This window comes from Schistocerca americana, chromosome 2 (genome assembly GCF_021461395.2).
Source record: "Schistocerca americana isolate TAMUIC-IGC-003095 chromosome 2, iqSchAmer2.1, whole genome shotgun sequence".
Lineage (NCBI taxonomy): Eukaryota > Metazoa > Arthropoda > Insecta > Orthoptera > Acrididae > Schistocerca > Schistocerca americana.
The window spans coordinates 338,297,012-338,323,344 of NC_060120.1; the positions used below are offsets into that span (position 1 = coordinate 338,297,012).

General features: G+C 45.5%; 1 protein-coding gene across 3 annotated transcripts in view; it reads left to right on the forward strand.

Annotated features, from left to right (window-relative positions):
- The window catches only part of LOC124596567 (ski oncogene), a 629,377-nt gene that overhangs the window by 563,088 nt on the left and 39,956 nt on the right, over positions 1-26,333 (forward strand). For all 3 annotated transcript variants that reach the window (XM_047135751.1, XM_047135753.1, XM_047135752.1), the window contains one exon: positions 24,553-24,785. In XM_047135751.1, the coding sequence (XP_046991707.1) occupies positions 24,553-24,785 (233 nt within the window). The remainder of the gene's footprint in view (positions 1-24,552; positions 24,786-26,333) is intronic.

Consider the following 26,333-nt stretch of genomic DNA (forward strand, 5'->3'; position numbering starts at 1 on the left):
ACTGCTGATTTATCCGCGCTGCACTCTCGGCTCACTGAGCTTCGTTGAGATTAAAAATAACTGACGAAGTCTTCATAGGTTCTTATTATGTCTACAGCATTAGAAGACGAAACGCCAGGCACAGAAAAGTGCCTTAGAGCATGGTCTGTTGCTTATATGACAAAAATCACCGGTGATGTAAATACTGGGCTATATTGTGCGATCAATAAGAAGTTTCTCAGTGCGCACCGGTTTAACTTTTTTAACCAGGAAAGTAATCTTACATGATTCGTGGATTTGAAAGCGGCAGGGTTTGTGTGTATTTGCCGACTCATCTGCCATGATGAATACCGCGTGATAGGGGCACAATATTTTGCATACTCCACAATTTACGTTGTTCACGTACGTTTGAAAGGCACGTGTGCATCTGTTACGGTTCACCGTTTCGCCACATCGTCCTCTAACTGGGCGGTACCCGTTAACAGTGCTATGTGGTTAAAGCGTTTAGAGGAAAATGCTTTCTGGCGCGCACGGACCGCGCTCCCTCCGTTGTCACGCAACACGTCCGGTTTTCGCAGTTGGCAGTACGATGTGAAAGGGAGCACAACACGAACGCAGAACGGCCCGCGATCGAGCCGCGCCGCCAGTGCCGTGTTTAGCCGTAATTGCAGCAATTCGTCCGGCAACAGCGGCCAATTTCGTTGGCCGTTCGGATGGCAGTCAGAATTACGAATGTGTAAGAAAAATCGGCGTAATCGCGGCCGCAGCACGGGCATTAGCTGACACCGGCGCCCGCAATTGAGCTCGCCACTAATTGGAGCGTTCAGCCTCATCAATCATGAGCGTCCGGCCGTTGGACAAGCGGGTTCTGCACGCCACATCTTACCGCGCCCTCCAAGCACCACTTGCTTTTCAGCTGTTCCTGGTTTCAGTCAACTTTAGAACGATAATGTCTCTCTCCATGCGCAGTTCACTCATCGTTGACGCAGTGGGTTCGAATCCCGGCTGTTGAACAAATTTTTGTCGATGGCATTTTCGTGAAAGCTATTTAGAAAGTTTCAAGAAACAATATTTAATTACGAATCTACTAATATACTACAACTCCCTATTCGTCATCCCTGTATCGCGCACGAAGACAAATTAGACTAATAACAGAACGCACAGATGGATCTAAGCAGTCATTCCTCCAGCGATCCATACGTTAATTAAAAACGGAAGAAGAAGCCCTATAACTGGTAAAATGGGAAGTACACTCTGGTTTGCTGAGTATAGATGTTAACGTATGTGGTCATCTCTTACTTTCGCATCAATACCGCGTACAGAATCGACCCACACATATTATAAAAATGTTACATCCCTTAGCATAAGCGTAGCACTGACAAACTAGACAAGAAGATGAATTACTATTGTAAAGGAAGATGAGATAGAATAAAATATTGCGTTGGTATCGAGGTCGTTAGAGACGGAGCAAGAGTTCAGTTGGGCGATGATCAGGGATGGCTTGAACATGACCAAGAACCGTCCGAGCATTCATGTAAATCAGGATGGCCGTGAGGGGATTTTATCTCTACTCCTCCGAATAAGAGTCCATAGTGTTAAGCAGTACTCGATCTCATTCGGTGATGTATGTGACTCATGGCCTGCGTAAAAATTAGACTCGAAGCGGCTGTAGTCTGTTAAAATTTGCTTTAGGATTCACAGCTACGAAGGTTGTAGAAAATCAAACGCATCGGGCGACCGCTGAGGTTTTGCACGCACGAGCTCAGCGTCATGGTTCACATTTAACTCAAATTCTCTCCTGTCATAAATCTCCGACCGAGTTCTGTCTGGAGAAAATGAAAATATGATGTATTCCTAAGAATTTGTTCGCATAATGTTCACCTAAATTCAATAACAGGCAGTTTCTCACATGACGAAAATTCAGTAACTTCTTCGGGAATTGCATTATTGTAAACTTCCAGTGTGTCGTCTTCTAAGCTTGCTCCCGCAGATAGAATTAACTCCGTTTATCGAATAGTTTGATAGTTTGAGTGAGTTCAGTGTAGATTGATCAGCCAAAACTTTATGACCGCTGCCCACCATGACGTGGATGTCGCCTTGTAGCGTTGCGGGCATGTGACGCGGTAACAAAAGTATGTAAGCGGACCAGATACGGACGGGGAACACCCTGGCGAAGATAAGGACTGCGATTGGGGAAATCCATTGAGATGATTGACTTTGATGAAGCGCAGATTCTTATTACGCAGAGGCTGTGAACGAGTATCTCGAAAGCGGCGAATGTGGTCGAAAACTTGCTAGTGTTTTGAGCATCTACGGAAAGAGGTAGAGGAACATTGAAACTACCACTAGGCGCTAAATGATTGGACGTCCACGACTCTTTACAGAACGTGGGGTGCGGAGACTTTTCTGTTCTGTATAGATGGTTATCTGTGTCGTCTCTGCCGAAAGAGCACAATGCTGGTGCACGTACAAGTGTTTCGGAGCACACCGTTCATCGTACATTGTTGAACACTGAGCTCCGCAGCAAACCTCCCCCACGTCTTCACATGTTGGCCAAACGACATCGTCAGTTACGATTGCAGTGGGCACGGGACCATCAGGACTCGATCGACGTGTCGGCCCTTCCGGTGAATCACATTTCTGCAACACTAGGTCGCTGGTCGTCTCCACAGATGCCGTCATCGAGATGAACGGCGTCTCGGAACGTGCATCGCGCCACGGACGCAGGCTGGTGGAGCAATGTTATGCTGTGGCAGACATTCTCCTGCACTTGCGTGGGACCTGTGCTAGTGACCGAAGGCACGCTGACAGCTGTGAGCCACCTGCATCCCTTCTTGTTTTATATCTTCCCAGGCGGCGGTGTTATCTTTCAGCTGTGTAACTTTCCGTGTCTCGGGGCAAGAACCGTGCTAGAGTGGTTTGAGGAGCGTTATAGTGTACTGACGTTGATGTCTCGGCGACCAAATTCGCCTGACGTAAATCCTATGGAACCCATCTGGGTCGCTATCGGGCGTCATCACCGCGTACGCAGTCAGCGGCCCGTTATTTAAGCGAATTATATGACCTGTGCATAGACATCTAATGCCACATACACTATGCGATCAAAAGTAACCGCACACCAGACTGCAAATGACTTACAAGTTCGTGGCGCCTACCATCGGTAATGCTGGAATTCAATGTGGTGTTGGCTCACCCTTTGCCTTGATGACAGCTTCCACTCTCGCAGGCATACGTTCAGTCAGGTGCTGGAAGGTTTATTGGGGAATGACAGCCCATTCTTCACGGAGTGCTGCACTGAGGAGAGATATCGATGTCGGTCGGTGTGGCCTGGCACGAAGTCGGCGTTCCAAAACATCCCAAAGGTGTTCTATAGGATTCAGGTCAGGACTCCGTGCAGGCCAGTCCATTACAGGGATGTTGTTGTCGTGTAACCACTCCGCCACAGGCCGTGCATTATGAACAGGTGCTCCATCGTGTTGAAAGATGCAATCGCCATCCCCGAATTGCTCTTCAACAGTGGGAAGCAAGAAGGTGCTTAAAACACCAGTGTAGGCCTGTGCTGTGATAGTGCCACGCAAAACAACAAGGGGTGCAAGCCCTCTCCATGAAAAACACGACCACACCGTAACACCACTGCCTCTGAATTTTACTGTCGGCACTACACACGCTGGCAGATGACGTTCACCGGGCATTCGCCATTCCAACACTGCCATCGGATCGCCACATTGTGTACCGTGATTCGTGATTCCACACGACGTTTTTCCACTGTTCAGTCGTCCAGTGTTTACGCACCTTACACCAAGCGAGGCGCCGTTTGGCATTTACCGGCGGCGTGTTGTGTGGCTTATGAGCAGCTGCTCGACCATGAAATCCGAGTTTTCTCATCACCCGCGTAACTGTCATAGTACTTGCAGTGGATCGTGATGCAGTTTAGAATTCCTGTGTGATGGTCTGGATAGAAGTCTGTATATTACACATTACGACCCTCTTCAACTGTCGGCGGTCTCTGTCAGTCAACTGACGAGGCCGGCCAGTATGCTTTTGTGCTGTATGTGTCCCTTCACGTTTCCACTTCACTATCACATCGGAAACAGTGGACCTAGGGATGTTTGTGAGTGTGGAAATCTCGCGTACAGACGTATGACACAAGTGACACTCAATCACCTGATAAAGTTCGAAGTCCGTGAGCTCCGCGGAGTGCCCCATTCTGCTCTCTCACGATGTCTAATAGCTACTGAGCTCGCTGATAAGAGTACCTGGCAGCACAATGCACCTAATATGAAAAACGTATGTTTTGGGGGGTGACCGGATACTTTTGATCACATAGTGTACCTCCATAAACCAACCAAAAAACTGTGGGATCCCTGATACGCAGAATCAGTGATGTATTTCGTTCCAAAGACGGACAAACAAGCTGTTAAGTAGGTGATGATAATGTTTGGGCTCATCTGTGTATACGCGTGTGTTCTGTGCGATATTTAGCAAGTCTGCTCCGCACCTCCACGTGTTAGTGCCCATGTGGCATTCGTAAAGTAATTGCGAACAGAGTATAGCTTTGGCCAGGATGTCCCCAAGGGCACCGCGTCCTTGACCACGTCGCTGACTCACGTGAGGCTGCTGCGGCTGCATCCGCGGCCTTCCGCCTGGCGGTCACGACGCGCTGGGGCAGAACCGGCGCGGCGCTCGGCCAACCTCGCGTCGTCCATAACCCGTATAATGACTCGGCAAACTGCCGCTCAGCCTCGCTGCCGCTCACGTGCACCGCGCCTCATATCATTCCCGTTGTGAAAGCTCAATCGACGAGCGATGGCGATTCCTGTGGAGTATCATTTCAGCTTGAGCACACTGCTCTCTCTCCTTCTCCGCGAACACTGGAATCGAGCTGTTCTGCCGGTTGGAACAAACAGTAAAAACATTCGTACGAGGGCGAATGTACGTTTCCGGACTTGGGAACGAAAGACTGTGTTTGTTAGTGAAAACTACTTTAGTTTTCGACGTAGACCAATTTTAGCTCAATGTACTTTTCCCAATGGTTTTCCATAGTTAGATACAAATCCGGGAGTACGAAACTGTAAGGTATGCAAAACACCCATTATGGCTGACGTTACCTGTTCATTGGGATCAACATATTTTCCAGCTACAAAATTTCTATAGCTGATGGAATTTGGAAGAATCTGAAGAAACCAAATCCGATGGTTGGTTCAGATGGCTCCAAGCACTATGGGACTTGAGGTCATCAGTCCCCTAGACTCACAACTGCTTAAACCTAACTAACCTAAGGATAGCACACACATCCATGGCCGAGGCAGTATTCGAACCTGCGACCGTAGCAACAGCGCGATTCCGGACTGAAGCGCCTAGAACCGCTCGGCCACAGCGGCCGGCCAAATTTGATGAATGTGGAGTATTTTCAAATAATTTTTGACATCAGTCGGTTTTGTTTTGTAAACAAATCTTTATAGAACTAATCCAGTGTTGCTTTTTTAATACAGACCTAGGGACGTTCCAATGTCAGGTTCGATTTGGTGTTTTTATCAGGGCAGATACCTAAAAATGTATTGCTATCTCGATTAATTAGAAACAAAAATATCTTTACCGGAAGTATTGCAAGATAGTGATTGCTTATGTATTTTCAAGCTTTCACAAAACGAAAATTATGCTTCCTTTTCATGGGTCGCCTTGAGTACGAAAGTAAATACAAAGGTAAGAGGAGCATCCGTCTACTTCCATGTTTTTGCGGTCATTCAGTTGGCCCCATGGAGCGAGGTGGTGGAGTGGCAACACACTGGACTCGCATTCGGGGGACAGCGGTTCAGATTCCCCTCCGACCACTCTGAATTAGTTCTTTGCGTAAGGTGAATGCCAGTACGGCTTCTTTGGAAAGGACATCGCCGATTTTCGTAGGTATCCTTCTCCAGGCATAATTACACCGTCGGGATGTTCAACCGAAATTTTACTTCCTTCAGTTTCCAATGGTAGAGGACTACAGTAGAACTGGGTACTCATTGCCCCAACTGCTGCAAGTTAAACAGTAAGAAGAATCGCTTGTGACTCCTAGAAAACACCGACAAATGAAATCGACTTCACGCTCTTTGATGCCGGCAGACCGATTTCCACTTTCCGTTCTGATTGCTATTTCATTTCTGGCTTCAAGGGGTGGGCGTACGTGTTATCCGCACTAACATATTATTCCACGAAACAGTCTGTGGCCTACTTTTTAACTGGTTCCAGTGTTGCCGAGAAATTTGTTTCCGCATTTGTTTCTAGTCAGAATTCAACAAATTCCGTGTCCATGTCGTACAAAAGCGTTTACAGTTCAGTCATGTAAAATGTGCTGTACTCTCTTATTATATGCAATTTCTCGATGTTTCATTCGATGGTTGCAATTTCCGGGACATCTTTCGAGTCATTAAAAAGTAAGAGTTATGTTTAAATTCAGTACCCTAGAGAAACTGAAGGAATGGACACCTTGCAGGACTTCACCAACTTAGATGAATTTACGATTACGATGAAACGTCCAAAACGAAGTATTTTATGACGGCACTATATTTCACTATTTCCATTTAAACGAAATGCGTGTATTACCTCAGAAAATAACATAAACGAAAATATTCCAAAAGTCGAGCTTACTCCGTACTTTCGTTACACCTGAACAAGCACCAACACAACTAAAACAAAATTTCGTTGATGTTTACGCTATCTTTGTATTAAGCGATAACTTTACGCCAATGCAAGATATTATTCCTCCATCCTCTACCTTCTGACAGTGAAGTTGTCTATGATAAAATATGAATGCAACAAAATTTGTCCAAAATCCGACGCAATTGTGTTAGAACGTCGTTAAGCATAACCATTGTCAAGAAACTTGTGTCCTCCTCTGTCTCATATACCTAGTTTAACGTCTCACAGTTAGAATTTGTGCACATTACCATAATGTATTTTTCCATCGACTCGCAAACTAATAACGCTCATTTGTGAACGGGATAGGAGTAACTTGACATAGAATCCAGCTTGCACCGAAAGAGGTACGAACATTGGGGTGTCTCCTAAAGACCGTAATTGTCAATGTGCTGGATGTCACTTCTGCCAGATAACCTGTGTGGATCCCGATATTTTACGTTGTTTTGCCAAGCGAGTCAACATTGCTCTTAAGACGATGTACTCGTACTCACGAAACAGTTGTACTGAAATTCTCGGCCATACAGACAGATTTAGGTTGCACGTGGTTTCTACAGAACATTTCAGATGGTTTCTTGAACGAGACGAAGGCTAACTCGACTTGTCTAAGTCGAGATGCAACACAAAAGAAAGAAACAAGCAAAGATGCTCCCCACAGCAGTGCAATTAAATGCGACAAAGTAAGGGACGTTAGACTGACACTGTCAAAAGTAATATCTGCCGTGGAATGACAGATGCGTGCCCCTGCCAAGAGGACGAGGTTATCACTGGTACACTGAAATACTCTGATGCTCTTAGGCATGTCTGGCGCGAGATACTAGTTAAAAATCCTTGCCCACAACAGGCAGGATAAGCTTTACAGTGATTACAGTAATCGTAACAGAAGTTGAATCGTTCACGTTTGACAGTGGGTCTGAATGGTGCTGGGGAGACGTCAGCGACTGCTAGACGATCTGCACGCTACCATCACTCTTGTTCTTTCTCTTCTGCGTTTCTGTGATGGTGCGGTGGAAACGTTCAGTGTGCCTCATATTGTAAGAACCTGCAAGGCTGCATACTTGTAATTTCGATTTCACTGATTTGTAGCGTTCGTGTCGCGTGATGCGCCCAGGGAAGCAGGACGCAGGAATAACGATGCCCCGAAGATACATACCCTTACGTTGTGTCGAAACTCGTTACAGAATTGTCGGGAGAATAACAGATGATAAGAGAGCCCTGTGCAGCAAAACCTCCAACGCTCACGTTACAGCACCCCATAAATTTTACAGCCTGCGCCGAGAGCGCCCGCTCCTTTTAATATTGCCGTGTACTAACGTCTCGCCCATTACTCATCGCCGCTATCGCAATCCTTTAGGCTACCGCCGACAGCACTCACCGTTTCGTTTTTTCATAGTAGCAATAATAGTAGCTCTGCGTGTTCCCCGCGCTTTCAGAGGACAGTTTGGTTGTCTCGCTGTTACTCGACTTCAACATTTCTTTGTGGCTCCTACTCCTTGCCCCACTTCCATTTTTATGTACCTCTTTTTTGTTTTGCTGCAACCACTGTATATTAAAAAGAGGAACCACGGTTCTTTGCGTGTTGTGGACAGTGCTACTACATCTGTTGAAAACCTTTGTTATGTCAGTTCATGACGTTCTTGTAAAGTGACTTCCACTAACGACATTTCTAGTAGAAATGTTCCCGAACTAACCTCATGTCAAGCATCTTCATTTTGTTTCTTATAGACATGCCATAACTACGGATACATTATAAGGTTTGGTTTTACAAAAATTCTCACTCTTTTGAGTAATGAACTATCTTCTAAGAAAACCATAACTAGTTTTGAGTCAGCACTCGTCTTCAAATGACTGTATAGGTATCGTTTCGTAGTTTATTTTTGCCAGTTCATACTAATCGCCTTGCCTGTGGTATAATGGGTCTGCAGAGAAATTCAGCTGAGCTAAGCCAGATATGGCCGGAACAAAGAATTACATACACTAAATCATGGAATATATGACCTCTTCTCTGCATGCAACTCTCCTGGTACAGAAGTACTCATTCATATTGCGGTCGATCACACCTTTAATGTGCACCTAAGCCTCAAGGCCTTTGGGGTGTATTTCCTCTATCCTCTTCACAATATTCATGACTCTGCAAAAGCGTATTCCCGTGTCGAAACAAGATGCCCCTTTCATGAAATTATATCTAAATCGAGGTGTCCGTACTGATTTTCAACAGTGCTCCTCCAGAGTACTAAAGGATTGGAAGAAGATCAACGTTTCATGTTCCGTCGACGGCGAGACCGTTGGAGAGCCGACATATGTGATTGAGGAAGAGTGAAGAAGAAAATCAGTCGTGTCCTTTTCTAAGGAACTGTCGCGGCATTTGCTTTCAGCGATTTGGAGAAGTCAAAGATAGCTGGACGGGAGTTTCAACCGGCGTCCTCCCGAATGTGGGCCCATTGTCTTAACTACCGCAGCATCCCCCCCCCCCCTTCCCCCCGAGAGATTTTTCGGCGAACTGTGTCCTAACGTCTCTACTATTAGTCTGGAAATGGGAAAAACCTGGACTGCTGAAGGATTGTGGCAGACGTGTTACGACAAACTGCGTGAGTCAGTTTTCATTCTCGTTTTGACTGTTTGAACTGGCTCACTCTAATATTTAAATTTTTATAACTTGAAAAGAGTACAGACTCATACATCCAGCTTAATTCTAAGTAATGTCGGTTCTGGTGTACCGAATGATTGGCAACAAAACGAGAGAAAGACAGGTGTTCATGTAAAACAAAGTCGCGCAACGAGAAAATGGTGAAATGGACAGATTTAAATGACTGAAATGTTTTTTAACTGTTACCTTTAGCTTGAAATATCCTCTGCGTGGCGGTACTTGCAAATGAAGATCGCTGGTATACTGTATACTTTTTTCTTTATTTATTCATCATCTTTTTGTCAATTACGGTATTGAAGATAATAATTAACCGTTTTTAATCTTTATAATAAAAATGTAATACTACACTGAGGGAACGGAAGTCATGGGATACCCGCTAATATCGTGCTGTCGGACCTCCTTTTCGCCTCCGGCGTAGTGCAGAAACTCGACTTGGCATCATGCTGCCTCTATTACCATCCATAATTGCGAAAGTGTTGGCGGTGCATGATTTTGTACATGAAGTGACTTCTTGATTATCTCCCATAATGTTGTATGGGATACGTGCCAGGCAATCTGGATGGCCAAATCATTCGCTCGAATTTACCTAAATGTTCTTCAAACTAGTCGCGAATAATTGTGGATCAGTGACATGGCGCATTGTCACCCATAAAAATTGAAGCGTTGTTTGGCAACGTAAAATCCATGAATGGCAGCAAATTGTCTCCAAGTAGCCGACCATAACCATTTCCACTCAATAATCGGACCCAGTACATTCCGTTTAAACACAGCCCCATACCAGTATGGAGCCACCACCAGTTTGCAGAGTGACTTGTTGACAATTTGGGCCCGTGGATTCGTGGGGAGTGCGCCACACTTGAGCGCTACCATGAGCTCTTACTAACTGCAAATCTGAACTCATCCGACCAGACCACGGTTTTCCAGTCCTTCAGGGCCCAGCAATTATGATCGCGAGCCCAGGAGAGGCGCTGCAGACGATGTCGTGCTGTTGGCAAAGGCACTCGCGTCTGTCGTTTGCTGTCATAGCTCAGATTTCACCACACTGGCCTAAACAATACGTACGTCCCACATTGATTTATGTGGTTATTTCACGCAGTGTTGCTTGTCTGTTGGCAGTGACAACTTTACGCAAACGTCGCTGCTCTTGGTATTTACGTCAGTGCCATCAGCCACTCCGCTGTCTGTGGTGAGATGTAATGGTTGAAATCTGGTTATTCACGGCACACTCTTGACATTGTCAATATCGGAATATTGAAATGTCTAACGATTTCCGAGATGGAATGTCCCATGAGTCTAGCTCCAATTACCATTCCGCGTTCAGTGTCTTATTTCTCGTCGTACGGCCGTAATCGCGCGGGAGACTTTATCACACGAATCAGCTGAGTACAAATGACAGTTCCGCCAGTGCACTGCCCTTTTGTACTTTGTGTGGGCGATACTACTGTTATCCCATGGCTTCTGCCAGCTCGTTGTACATTGCTAAACTCCTACAAGATGGCTTACTGACTTGTTGCGGGGAGCGGCCAAGAGAAAACCGCAGGTCTGCTGCTAGTTGTGGAGTTCGGGTGTTGAGAAAGTGAAAGCTGCAGTATGCATGTAAGCATATCAGTACATACACACTCCGAGGGGGACGGGGCGGAGACGGCGACTAATCCAGAACGTCCACAGTGCGTAATGTTCTCACTGTGTTAATTGGAGAGAGGTATAGAATTTAACCCAGGAATTTGGAGCACTATCTAGTGGACAGGCGTATGTCAGTCTACAGCGACGAAAGTTCCTTCCATCAACGGGATTGGAATCAGTGCTCTCGGTCTTTGCGACCTCTTCCGCGGACATTAAATCTGCAGACTGGTCGCTAGTGAGAAAAGGAGGTCACTGTTTGGGCAAATGGAGACTGCTCCGTTAACTTTGCGAATAGCGGTGCGCATTTGGTGAGTGAGGACGCGGGTTCAGGAAGAGGTCTGTACCTGACTCACTGTGCCCCGACATGGCGCGCAATCGAGACGGCGAGGCAATGGGCGCGCGTCAGACGTGACGCCACGGCGGAGGGGGCGTGGCCAGCGCGGGTCGACGGCCTGCGTGCCACGTGGCGCCAAGGTCGCGCCGGCCGCCGCAGGCGCAGTCGCGTGGGCGGCTGGCGTCGCGGCGCGTCGCGTAGCGCGAGCCCGCAGGCAGCAGCACCGGCTCGGAAGAAGAAAAAACACTATATAGTAGGGATGGGAAAAACCGATACCGGTATTTCAGTTCTGAATAACCCGTATTTTTGGGTATTTGTTTGGTCTCGGTAACAACAGGTATTTGTCTCTTTTGCTGATAAAACCAATATATCAATTTGCCACAATAGTGGTGCTAAAATTTTTGGTTTCAGATTTTTTTATGGTGTTGGGACAGCAACCAGCCACAAATTAAGTTTTTGTGGCTGGTTGCTGTCCTAACACAATCAACATTTGTCTTAAAATAACAGCCACGGACTCCAACCATGTCATCATGTGACAAAATTGCAATTTTTTTTTTTTTTTTTTTTTTTTTTTGACAAACACGTTTGGTGAGGTGCTTTGTGGCTTCTGAAAGGTTGATACCGTTTTTGTCAGGTTGATATCGTCTTTGAATGGTACAGTTCTGATGAAAGATGTCAACTTACAGATCAACACATTATAGAACGATTATTTATGAACAGATTGGACGATAAATATTCGCCATTGGATTAATTCATTATTGAAATTTCAATCACTGTCATGTAATTGTTCCTGCTTTGCCCACTATCTAAGTTGTTAATTTGAATTTTTGATACAGCATTTTTGGGTTTGTCAGCGAAAAAATCTGTTGTATTCAAATTCCCGTTAAAAAGTGAAGCTACATATTTCACTAAAAAACTGTTTTTTTTTTCATTCGAAATAAAGAGAAAAAACGCAGCAATTTTTACACAAGAGTTTATTGTTTGGCTACTATTTCCATGAAATAATAAAAAAGGAATTTATGCCATCAGTAATAAACTAAAAAGTTAACAGTTCATTCAGTCTATAATAAAAACAGAAATTAGTCGATCTGTTGCCTGCGTCTATATAATATGTCATTATCTGCTTGTGGCCCTCAGAAACGGACAACTTAACACGAAAAACAGAGTTCTCCAATCTTAGTTTACACTCAGCACTGAGTACTCATAATGCTTTAATAATGTGGTATGATTCTCGATCACATTGTGATTTTTTTTTACAGAACCCCCATTACTTTCTGGTGGACGGACTAAATTTTCTTTTATTTATCTATTTTATTTGATATTTTAATTCTATGTATCCTGAAATGTATAACCCAGAAGTCTGCGGGAATCGTAGAATTTTGCAACTTTTGTCTACGTTTATTGTTGGAAATAACAGCAATAAAAAAACCGAAAATCAGTTATTTCGGAAACCAGTTATTTTGGGCGGTTTTAACTGTCAGGTTGAGCTAGAGGTGAAGGTATCCGGTGTAACCGAAAACCGGTTGTTTCAGCGATAACCGCCGTCCCTGTGAGTAATATTCATGGGTGACAAAAACTTGATCGTCTTGGGTCTGACCACAAAAAATTAGCGAAAGGTTCGAACCTCATAGTCTAGGATATATTGTATTTATTTATATTGATTGTATTTTGTGTTCTAAGTAGTCTTCAGGGACAGACAGTAGAGATTAGTGGTAGTTAGTAACAGTTGGCCGGCCGAAGTGGCCGAGCGGTTCTAGGCGTTACAGTCTGGAGCCGCGCGACCGCTACGGTCGCAGGTTCGAATCCTGCCTCGGGCATGGATGTGTGTGATGTCCTTAGGTTAGTTAAGTTTAAGTAGTTCTAAGTTCTAGGGGACTTATGACCTCAGATGTTAAGTCCCATAGTGCTCAGAGCCATTTGAACCATTTTGAAGTAACAGTTGTGATAAAACGGACGAGGTAGAAAGTTGTAGTATACGACCAGGAAATATTAATTCTATAAAAATTGTTTTATCGTTACACGTTGTTAAAATAAACGATAGCGAGAGGGTTCAGTGTATCGCAGGTAAATACCGCAGTCACGTTCAGTGCAGTTTGTTTATGCTTTTAATAGTTCATCAGTAACCGTTCGAAACCGGTAACAGCGGTGTTTGTGTAAACAAAAAGCGTTACTGGCAGTGACTGATTGCTATTTACTTCTTTGCAAGAGTCAGTTTCCGCTTTGTACATAGCCACTGTCTCAAAAATTTCAGTTTTCTACGAAACAGCAGGGAAAAATGTTTTTGTTCCATTTGCCATTAACACTAAAGTACTATGTTTTATTTGTGATAATACAAGTATTGAACTACGGTATAAAGTTTTTAACCGGTAGAACTGTAATCAACAAAAATCACTTCTCTTATCTTTTATATTTTGAAACTGCAGAGGAAAGCATAGCTTGGCACAAGGACCATGTGCCATCTACTAACGCATGTTTGAAAGACTTTCTCCATGGTTTGGCACCTTGATCAAATCTAGGAACATGCAAGAGAGTACAGAAGATTGCGTTTTGTGAAAACATGGCGCTTAAAACGTTTTCCATTTCCAATCTTCAAATGTTCTGCTGGCAATGATACGTAATTTTATTTTTTGGGACAAATGTGATTTATTTTGTCTGGGTGGCGAACCGCAGCTCAAGAGCATTTGAAAACAAGTATTTCAAAATCATGAAGAATCGCCAGTAAAATAATATTTGCTACTGGTTTCTATATTCTCATCATATTCATGTATCTCGTAGCTACGTGCTTCGTTCTTGCCGTGATCTCAAATAAGTTAAAAGACATCCTACATCACTTTGGTAGGTAACAGTCCACATTAGCGTCGAAATGGTACATAAATTTATTCGAGCTTGTTCATATTCATGCACGAGTACCACGAAACATGGTTTTGCATCTGACAGTGGACAAAAATTATCAAAAATATTTTCCGCTCTACGTAGCAACCGAGTCAAAAGCGCATGAAAACATTAAGTCCTGGGTCAGCCCGAGGGATTTTTGTCTCTTATCTCCTCATATACGCCTGGCGAGGATTTTGTCTGTGTAAAGTACTAAGTTGCGCCTTGGTTCGGAGTTCACGTTCACATGTTCACGCCGGCGTGTCCCACGCTAACTCCTCCCACCTGAACAAATGATATATCACATGTTTGTGATTAACAAGTGTAAAATTATTTTATGTGATCACTGGTTGTTTTAAAATTCGAAATAATTGGAATATGCGGCTTTCAAAATTAAATATAGACATATATTAAAATAGTAGCGTAGGGCGTTGAATACGATTACCGCCCCACGGCGAGAAACAGGAAAAGCAACTGCATCAGATGAACGAAAGCATGAAGACGCTCGCCGCCCCACAGCGAGAAACGCAGTTCTCAGCACCGGAGTGAAGGTGTTACTCCAAGTTAAGTTAACAGCATAACTGAACGTGGAAGACAATTTGGTCAGAGACAGTACGTCTACGCGTAGTAAATGTGTTTGCTGTTGAATTCGCGCTTCGAAATGAGAACAGCCTTAGATTCAGTTGGGAACAACGAAACGAAACAACGTATTCGCCAATGCGTATGCTGCACTACAGTACTGGTTAATCATAAAAAATAACGGCGGGGAGGGGAAACCGCAATCTTCCGATTTATACGTATGCTACGTTATTCCCTTGCCAATTAAGGCGATGCTGGGCAGGCAGTGCATTGCTTCTTTTCAGCTGAGAGAATTTATATAATACGCATACATAGTTTTTAAAAAATTTGAAAATATAAAATACGTACATGTTTTCAAAAATTACAAAAGCAGATGGTGATAAATTGAAGATGTTAAGTAAAATATTATTGCCTTTTTTAAAATACAAGCAAATAACAATCGTCTCTGTAGAAACACCACTTCATTGATATTACAGGAAATAAACAGTAGGTGTAGAGGTTTGATGGAGCGAGAATGTTTCGAAATGAATGTGGGATGGAAGAGGGAGGAGGAGGACCCAGAAGAAAGAGTATAGAAAGGAGCGGATGGAAGCTAAACTGGCGGGGAGGGGCGACGATGAAGAAGAATACTGTATCATGGAGAAGTACTCTGTTAAAGTTGGAAAGACGGATAGATCTCTGGGCAGATTTCGTAGTCAGGTGGGGGGAGACAAAGTTTCATTGAGACAGGATGTGGGTAGTGAGTAAGTATAAGGTTCGGAGATGTGTCGATACTAACGGGGCAGAGTGCAAGCGTTAATAATTAGGACTGAAAATATAGGGTGATTATTGTCAGGTGTAGGATATCCAAAGGTCGACAATGTGGGAGAGGATAGAGGAGAAATTAATGTTCATGTAGGAACCTCGCGGGGAATTGTAAACAGATACAGAAAGCGAGAGGGAGTGCACGGCGTTCGAGGATTTGGAAGGAGTGGTAATAGTTTGCTGGAGCGTGAATACAGGCGACAATGGCAAAATTGAAAATATGTCGCAGTAACTTAAATCTATTGTGGATTTGTTGTTGAAAGACTAGCAGGTGCGCTTTCCATGTATGTTTACGCTCGGCGGTTAGTCCGAAATATTTTAGTGTGTTAGTTCATCAGATAGGACTTTCGTAAATACGAGGTGCATTCAAGTTCTAAGGCCTCCGATTTTTTTTTTCTAATTAACTACTCACCCGAAATCGATGACACTGGCGTTACTTCTCGACGTAATCGCCCTGCAGACGTACACATTTTTCACAACGCTGACGCCATGATTCCATGGCAGCGGCGAAGGCTTCTTTAGGAATCTGTTTTGACCCTTGGAAAATCGCTGAGGCAATAGCAGCACGGCTGGTGAATGTGCGGCCACGGAGAGTGTCTTTCATTGTTGGAAAAAGCCAAAAGTCACTAGGAGCCAGGTCAGGTGAGTAGGGAGCATGAGGAATCACTTCAAAGTTGTTATCACGAAGAAACTGTTGCGTAACGTTAGCTCGATGTGCGGGTGCGTTGTCTTGGTGAAACAGCACATGTGCAGCCCTTCCCGGACGTTTTTGTTGCAGTGCAGGAAGGAATTTGTTCTTCAAAACATTTTCGTAGGATGCACCTGTTGCCGTAGTGCCCTTTGGAACGCAATGGGTAAGGATTACGCCCTCGCTGTCCCAGAACATGGACACCATCATTTTTTCACCACTGGCGGTTACCCAAAATTTTTTTGGTGGCGGTGAATCTGTGTGCTTCCATTGAGCTGACTGGCGCTTTGTTTCTGGATTGAAAAATGGCATCCACGTCTCATCCATTGTCACAACCGATGAAAAGAAAGTCCCATTCATGCTGTCGTTGCACGTCAACATTGCTTGGCAACATGCCACACAGGCAGCCATGTGGTCATCCGTCAGCATTCGTGGCACCCGCCTTGATGACACTTTTCGCATTTTCAAGTCGTCATTTAGGATTGTGTGCGCAGAACCCACAGAAATGCCAACTCTGGAGGCGATCTGTTCAACAGTCATTCGGCGATCCCCCAAAACAATTCTCTCCACTTTCTCAATCATGTCGTCAGACCAGCTTGTGTGAGCCCGAGGTTGTTTCGGTTTATTGTCACACGATGTTCTGCCTTCATTAAACTGTCGCACCCACGAACACACTTTCGACACATCCATAACTCCATCACCACATGTCTCCTTCAACTGCCGATGAATTTCAGTTGGTTTCACACCACGCAAATTCAGAAAACGAATGATTGCACGCTGTTCAAGTAAGGAAAACGTCGCCATTTTAAGTATTTAAAACAGTTCTCATTCTCGCCGCTGGCGGTAAAATTCCATCTGCCGTACGGTGCTGCCATCTCTGGGACGTATTGACAATGAACGCGGCCTCATTTTAAAACAATGCGCATGTTTCTATCTCTTTCCAGTCCGGAGAAAAAAAATCGGAGGCCTTAGAACTTGAATGCACCTCGTAGTGAGGTGGAAGTTTCGAAGGTAGAAGCTGACGACTTTAGGGGGTGGTCCAAAAACTCGCGCGGATGAGGAGGAAAATAACGAAAGCGTAGCGCCCAGTGTGGGGATTCCCATATTTATAGGCGGCTATTTGGGTACGCGGCTGGTTCTTTTCGCGCGGGTCGCCGCTGCGCCTCCGGCCGCCCGCCCGGCGTCGCGTCACGTCGCGCCGCGTCGCGTACCCCTTTGTCGTTTTCACGACTGAGCAGCCGCACAAAGGACAGGAAAAGCGGCGAGGCTCGCAGGCACAAAGCCGGGTTGAGAATGTCACGCCGCCGGCCGCCAACCTATCGATCGACGGAAAGGTTGCCGGCTCTACGGGATAGTGTGGGGATTCAGACGTTAAAGTAACCTCTGGCATGCCACAGGGGAGTGTTATGGGACCATTGCTTTTCACAATATATATAAATGACCTAGTAGATAGTGTCGGAAGTTCCATGCGGCTTTTCGCGGATGATGCTGTAGTATACAGAGAAGTTGCAGCATTAGAAAATTGTAGCGAAATGCAGGAAGATCTGCAGCGGATAGGCAGTTGATGCAGGGAGTGGCAACTGACCCTTAACATAGACAAATGTAATGTATTGCGAATACATAGAAAGAAGGATCCTTTATTGTATGATTATATGATAGCGGAACAAACACTGGTAGCAGTTACTTCTGTAAAATATCTGGGAGTATGCGTGCGGAACGATTTGAAGTGGAATGATCATATAAAATTAATTGTTGGTAAGGCGGGTACCAGGTTGAGATTCATTGGGAGAGTCCTTAGAAAATGTAGTCCATCAACAAAGGAGGTGGCTTGCAAAACACTCGTTCGACCTATACTTGAGTATTGCTCATCAGTGTGGGATCCGTACCAGATCGGGTTGATGGAGGAGATAGAGAAGATCCAAAGAAGAGCGGCGCGTTTCGTCACAGGGTTATTTGGTAACCGTGACAGCGTTACGGAGATGTTTAACAAACTCAAGTGGCAGACTCTGCAAGAGAGGCGCTCTGCATCGCGGTGTAGCTTGCTCGCCAGGTTTCGAGAGGGTGCGTTTCTGGATGAGGTATCGAATATATTGCTTCCCCCTGCTTATACCTCCCGAGGAGATCACGAATGTAAAATTAGAGTGATTAGAGCGCGCACGGAGGCTTTCAGACAGTCGTTCTTCCCGCGGACCATATGCGACTGGAACAGGAAAGGGAGGTAATGACAGTGGCCTCCGCCACACACCGTTGGGTGGCTTGCGGAGTATAAATGTAGATGTAGATGGACAGCTGCCGGCAGCTACTTCTGCACACAACACAGACGTGCAGTCCTTCCACGCCCGCACTTATCCTGTGACAGTCATAAAACGTTCTACTGTCAACATCTGCGAAAAGGTTTGTTTGCTGTCGTGAGTTCACAGGATGCAAAATTGCGATGTTGCCCATGCGTCTGACTGCAGTCATCAATTAATATGGACTATCCTGCGATATAGTAGATGGGCGCTTTAGAGGGGTAGCGGTTTAGAACAGAGGGGGAAAAAAGTGCCATGGTAAGTGACTACTATCGGCAGGAGATCTCAAATGGTTCAAAAATGGCTCTGAGCACTATGGGACTTAACATCTGAGGTCATCAGTCCCCTAGAACTTAGAACTACTTAAACCTAACTAACCTAAGGACATCACACACATCCATGCCCGAGGCAGGATGCGAACCTGCGACCGTAGCGGTCACGCGGTTCCAAACTGAAGTGCCTAGAACCGCACGGCCACACAGGAGATCTCAAATTGATTCCATGTTTATAGATATCCCGAGGGCTTTTGACACGGTTGTCATAGGCAGCTTATAATCAAATTGCGTATTAAGTATCGTCTCAGTTGTGCGACTGGATTGTGTCAGAAAGTTCACAGCTCGTAATAATCGATTGAAAGTCATCGAGTAAAACGCAAATGATACCTGGCGTTACCCAACGAAATGCTATGGGCCCTCTGCTTTGCCTAATGTATATAAACGATGTAGAAGACAATATACGCAGCCCTCTTAGATTGTTTGCAGATCATGCTGTCATTTGCCGTGTAGTAAAGTCATCAGAAGACGAAAATCAATTGCAAAACCACTAACACACGATATCTATAAGGTGCGAAAAGTGACAGTTGTCTCTGAATAAGCAAAAGTCTCTGAATAAGCCAAAGTATGAGGTCTTCGACTCGACTACTCAAAGGATTCCGTTAAATTTCCTTTACACGATAAATCACACAAATCTAAAGGCTGGGAATTACAATTACGAACAACGTAAGCTGCAACGGTCACGTAGACAATGTCGTGGAGTAGGCAAACCAAAGAGTGCGTTTATTGGCAGAACACTTGCAAGCTACAACAAGTCTGCTACAGAGAGTGCCTACAATACGCTCGTCCGTCCTCTGCTAGAGTACTGCTGTGCGATGTGACATCCTTACCAGATAGGATTCACGGAGGATATCGAAAGAGTCCAAAGGAGAACAGCTCGTTTTGCATTATCAGGAAATAGGGGATAGTGTGTCACGGATGTCATAAGTGAGTTGTGGTGGCAGTCATTAAAAAAAAGGCATTTTTCATTGCGGCGTGATCTTTTCACGAAAATTCAATCACCGACGTTCTCCTTGGCAATGCGAAAATATTTTATGGTGCCAACCTTCATAGGAACAAATAATCATCATAATAAAACAAGAGAAATCAGAGCTCGTATGGTAAGATTTATGAGTGCTCAAATGAAAGGTGCGAAACGTCGTAACAATCAAACCACTTGAAATTTGCATATGCCGCTTTGGAATAAGTTAGTGAGACATCTAAGGACGCGAATGTATTATCGTAACCGCCCTCTAAAAAGTACAAAGCTGTGTGCTCAGAAGCCATGTTGATGCTCACAGTCTTTTTCGACGTCCCAGACCCGATACACATCGAATACTCGAGCACAGAAAAACACTTACCACTGATATGTACTGTGAGACACACTGTAGCTTACGCAAATCCATCAAGAACAAACGGTCTGCGGAGAGGGTGATTCTGTTCCAAGGTAACGTGCGTCCACATGTCTCCAAGGTCACACGAAGTTCGCCCGCATCTCGTGGTCGTGCGGTAGCGTTCTCGCTTCCCACGCCCGGGTTCCCGGGTTCGATTCCCGGCGGGGTCAGGGATTTTCTCTGCCTCGTGATGGCTGGGTGTTGTGTGCTGTCCTTAGGTTAGTTAGGTTTAAGTAGTTCTAAGTTCTAGGGGACTGATGACCATAGATGTTAAGTCCCATAGTGCTCAGAGCCATCACACGAAGTTCAAATGGGATCTGTTTGAGCATCCGTCTTACAGCCCGGACATGTCGCCACGAGACATACGTCTGTTTGGTCCGCTAAGAAACATTTCTAAGGGAAGCGCTTCAACTCGGACGACGAACTGAAGATCACGGTTCAGGTCTGGCTTCTGTCCTGAAACAGTCACAGGAATTCTGGGAACAGGGAATTCTTCGGGCCGTGGAACAGTGGGGTACTTGTGCTCAGGCCTCCGGTGATTACTTTTGAATGAAGACTTCAGTTATACCCACAATGTTGTGCCGTACCTCATGACTTGTATAGTTTCTGCTTCTTTCCATCGGAAACCTCTTTCAGTGTACCATTTTGACCAGAAGAAATCGCGACTGTTGTAACGGAAGTAAACAGTATAAACGCAGGGTAGCTGAGTGCACTGTGTTTCCAACCATGAACGGGACAATGCTGCTTCTGCACACTGCTGAATGTGTCAATATGCCATGGGTCATTTCAGACTTAGTCCGTGCGCACATTGCCATTTTACGGCAAGAAAAATTGTCAGCACGGCAAGTTACACGCATAGTTGGCGTACAACACAGCGAAGTCATTCGAACACTGAAGCGATGTTGTGAGACATAAAATATTGCACATCTCTTAGTGATCGTCCGTGGTGAACATCATCAGATTATGACTGCTAACCACATATGGCTCGTAGGTATTGCAAGGCAAGTGGGAGGGCTGCGTCGACCTAGACAGAACGGAAACGCCCCAACACAATCAGTGTGTCCTCTAGGTATCTATTACGGACAATAGTACGCTCCTTCCAGCACTGGACTGCGTCGTTCAAACGACCGCAACACTGAATTTGTGTCAACCAGATTTTCCATATTAGCGCAAAAACGCTAGCTCCGGTTGTATTTTTAGTATTTGTCAGTCAAGTGACAAAGCAGAGAGCTACGCGTTTGCAGTGCCACAGTGCAACGTTTTTTCTTAGTTGTGTTCTGCCAAATCCTAGGTTTCCGTGGAGATCAGTCAAAGTTTCTGCGTAACTTACGTGCCTGCCTTTTTTTATAACATACAAGAAAATGACTTAGGAAACACAAATATTAATGCCTCTAAAACTTTGAAAGTCTTTAACAACTAACCGTGATTAATTTTGTACTCACAGGTGTTCGGCGAGCTGTTTCCATTTTATGCACAATAGTTCGACGACTGACGGAGACGTCTTCTGCAGGCGTTGCGGTCTGTGCTGATATATGTACTAGCTCTCTGAATTCCAACCACTCAGTAATTTGAATAGTCCGTAGAAATACGATGCGGACAGCGTATGCCCGTCTACGAGGGTTGGAACTTGAATAGTGGCAACTATTTATTTACAGCTCGTACAAAATAGATACGTGTTTCGAAGTTTTACTGCCCTTCAAGGTGTCACCAGCCAGTTGTGTTGACAGTTCGAGTGGCGCGGTCTATTGCCTGACGAATTTGTAGCAGTTCTGAAGCGAATGCCGTGAAGTGTTTCCTTCAGTTTAGAAATCAAGTTGAACTTACGAGGGCTTAAGTCAGGGGAGTGCAGTAGGTGGTATATAGCACTTAGCAGCCTCATCAGTGAAACAAATCAGTAACAGCTTGCACCTGCAGAAAGTGTCATCACTTCTGTCTCTATGCTATGGGTTGAATCAAAACGCCGTCTTCAGTCCAAACCTCAGCGTCCACCGCCAGTACCTTCTCTGGTTTTTGCTCTTGAGAAAGACAGGGCTCTCATTCCTCCCCATACATTCAAACGGCTCATTGAAAGCGCCCCCCAAGCAGAGCTGAAGCCATTATAAAGGCGAAAGTCCACTGATAGTTTTTCTTGTACCTTTGATCAGCTAGTGTATAAGGGAAATGCGAAACAGGATTCTCAGCTAATGTGTCGGGGGGAAGAAAGAAAAAAAAAGAAAGAAACTGCAACAGAACCTGTCATGAGAATTCAACGTTCATTCATACAGCGCATGTTAAGTATAGAACTTTGTAATATAGGTAGCCACAGCCGTTAAAGCTCATAATGAAATTGGTGATTTATTTATCTTCACAACCGGCTTCGCTGCATTACAACAGCATCCTCAAGTGAAAACAGTGTCACATTAGCGCACCACGACGCTCCCAACGTTTGTAATGATAAATTAAACTCCTGAAGAGGGGAAGTTGTCAGAGTAAATACACACCCGACCGCCGTCCATGCTGTGCCATTGCAGTCACCACCACAGGTGCGACATCGCATTAATCGCTCAGATGTCCTGTTTTGTTTTGACGACTTCCTCTCTTCAGGGTTTGATTTTTGACTACGAGCATTGGGGACGTCTTGGTGCACTAATGTGACACTGTTTTCACCAGAGTATGCTGTTTTAATGCAGCGAAACCGGTTGTGACAACAAAGAGATCAGCAGTTACAGCTGTCTTGAGGTTCATTTTACTGCCATTCAGATATGTTAAGTACACTACTGGCCATTAAAATTGCTACACCACGAAGATGACATGCTACATACGCGAAATTTAACCGACAGGAAGAAGATGCTGTGATATGCAAATGATTAGCTTTTCAGAGCATTCACACAAGGTTGGCGTCGGTGGCGACACCTACAACGTGCTGACATGAGGAAAGTTTCCAACCGATTTCTCATACACGAATAGCAGTTGACCGGCGTTGCCTGGTGAAACGTTGTTGTGATGCCACGTGTAAGGAGGAGAAATGCGTACCACCACGTTTCCGACTTTGATAAAGGTCGGATTGTAGCCTGTCGCCATTGTGGTTTATCGTATCGCGACATTGCTGCTCGCGTTGGTCGAGATCCAACGACTGTTAGCAGAATATGGAATCGGTGGGTTCACGGGGTTAATACGGAACGCCGTGCTGGATCCCAGCGGCCTCGTATCACTAGCAGTCGAGATGAGAGGCATCTTATCCGCATGGCTGTAACGGATCACGCAACCACGTCTCGATCCCTGAGTTAACAGGTGGGGACGTTTGCAAGACAACAACCATCTGCACGAACAGTTCGACGACGTTTGCAGCAGCATGGGCTATCAGCTCGGAGATCATGGCTGCGGTTACCCTTGACGCTGCATCACAGACAGGAGCGCCTGCGATGGTGTACTCAACGACGAATGTGGGTGCACGAGTGGCAAAACGTCATTTTTTCGGGTGAAACCAGGTTCTGTTTACAGCATCATGATGGTCGCATCCGTGTTTGGCGACATCGCGGTGAACGCACATGGAAGCGTGTACTCGTCATCGCCATACTGGCGTATCACCCGGCGTGATGGTATGGGGTGCCATTGGTTACACGTCTCGGTCACTTCTTGTTCGCATTGACGGCACTTTGAACAGTGGACGTTACATTTCAGATGTGTTACAACCCGTGGCTCTACCCTTTATTCGATCCCTGCGAAACCCTACATTTCAGCAGGATAATGCACGACCGCATGTTGCAGATCCTGTACGGGCCTTTCTGGATGCAGAAAATGTTCGACTGCTGCCCTGATCAGCGCATTCTCCAGATCTCTCACCAATTTAAAACGTCTGGTCAATGGTGGACGAGCAACTGGCTCTGCACAATACGCCAGTCACTACTCTTGATGAACTGTGGTATCGTGTTGAAGCTGCATGGCCAGCGGTACCTGTACACGCAATCCAAGCTCTGTTTGACTCAATGTCCAGGCGTATCAAGGCCGTTATTACGGCCAGAGGTGGTTGTTCTGGGTACTGATTTCTCAGGATCTATGCACTCAAATTGCATGAAAATGTAATCACATGTCAGTTCTAGTATAATATATTTGTCCAATGAATACCCGTTTATCGTCTGCATTTCTTCTTGGTGTAGCAAATTTTAATGGCCAGTAGTGTATCTCCGTGAAAATAAGTACCAGTACCGCTCTTCTTATTAAAATTTAAATTTAGAAGTTCTGTTTGATGGGGATATGTTAAATTTATCTTTGAGCATGTAAGTGGACATTAAGAAAGTTCCACTTACGGAAGAGATTAAGAAACGCCGCTAAGTGCAACAGCGGCTGACGGCAGTCGTGTTGACGTGTCGACAGGAGGCGCCGGCGCTGGACGCGTGCAAGGAGCCGTCGGAGGCAGCGCTGAAGCGCGTGCGGCTGGAGCCGGCCGACTGCGGCGCTGCGACCGCGGCGGCGGCGCCCGCCGTTTACGCCGTCTACCCGGAGCAGCTGCTGTGGTGCGACGCCTGGGGGCCGCGCATCGCCTTCCGGCCCTGGCCCCTGCCCCTTGCCGCCACCGCCAAACACAAGGCCGCAGCCCTCGCCGACAGGTACGCTAGCTACTGACAGCGAGACCAACCTGCTGTTGTAAGGGGAGGCAACAGTTGAGAAGGGAGAGACGCGGGTTTCTAGCCTATCCCCGATGTTATTCAATCTATACGTTGAGCGAACTGTGAAGGAGAGAGATTGAAACTTGAACATTCGCCGATGACATTTTACATCTTTCAGACGGCAAATGAATTCGGAGTCCAGTTGAATGGAAGGGATAGTGTGTCGGTAAGTAGTTACAAGATACAAATCAACAAGTATGATGGAGTGTAGTCGAATCGAATCAGGAGATGCTAAAGGAATTAGACTAGGAAATGAGACACTGAAAGTTGTAGATGAATTTTGTTATTTAGGCAGCAAAGTAACTGACAATGGTAGATGTACACTGAGGTGACAGAAGTCATGGGATAACGATGTGCCCATATACAGATGTCTGTAGTATCACGTACACGAGGTGTAAAACTGCAGTGCATTGGCGGAGCTGCCATAGGTGACTAATGTGAAAAGGTTTCCTACGTGATTATGGCCACACGAAGGGAATCAACAGACTTTGAACGCGAAATGGTAGTTGGAACTAGACGCATGGGAAATCATTAGGGGATCCAAAATTCCGAGGTCCGCAGTGTCAAGAGTGTGCCGAGAATACCAAATTTGAGGCATTAACTCTCACCACGGACAACGTAACGACCGACGGCTTTCACTTCACGACCGAGAGCAGCGGCGTTTGCGTAGAGTTGTCAGTGCTAACAGATAAGTATCACTGCGTGAGAACTGCAGAAATCAATGTGGGACGTAAGACGAACGCATCTGTTCGGACAGTGCGGCGAAATTCGGCGTTACCGGGCCGTGCCGGCAGACGACGGACGCTAGTTCCTTTGCTAACAGCACGACATCGCCCACAGAGCCTCTCCTGGGCTCGTGACCATATCGGTTGGACCCTAGACGACTGGAAGACCGTGGCCTGGTCAGAAGAGTCCCGATTTCAATTAGTAAGACCTGGTGGTAGGGCTCGAGCGTGACGCAAACCCCACGAATACGTGGACTCAAAAGTTGCCAACAAAGCACTGTGCACTTTCCATAATAGTGTAGGCTGTGTTTACATGGAATGTCCCACGGTACAACTGAACCGATCATTGACTGGAAATGGTTATGTCGGCTACTGGAGACCATTTGCAGCCATTCATGAACTTCCATGTTCCCAAAAAACGATGAAATTTTTATGGATGACAGTGCACCGTGTCACTGAGCCTCTATTGTTTGCGATTGGTTTGAAGAACATTCAGTACAATTCCAGCGAATGATTTGGCCACACAGATCGTCCGACATGTGCCATCGAACATATGTGGGACATAATCCAGAGGTCAGTTTGGGCACCACATCCTGCACTGACAGCATTTTCGCATTTATGGACGGCTGTAGAGGCACATGGGTCAATATTTATGCAGTGAACTTCCAACGATTTGTTGAGTCCATGCCACTTTCAGTTACTGCATAACGCTGAGCAGAAAGAGGTCCGACACGATGTTAGGAGGTATCCCATAACTCTTGTC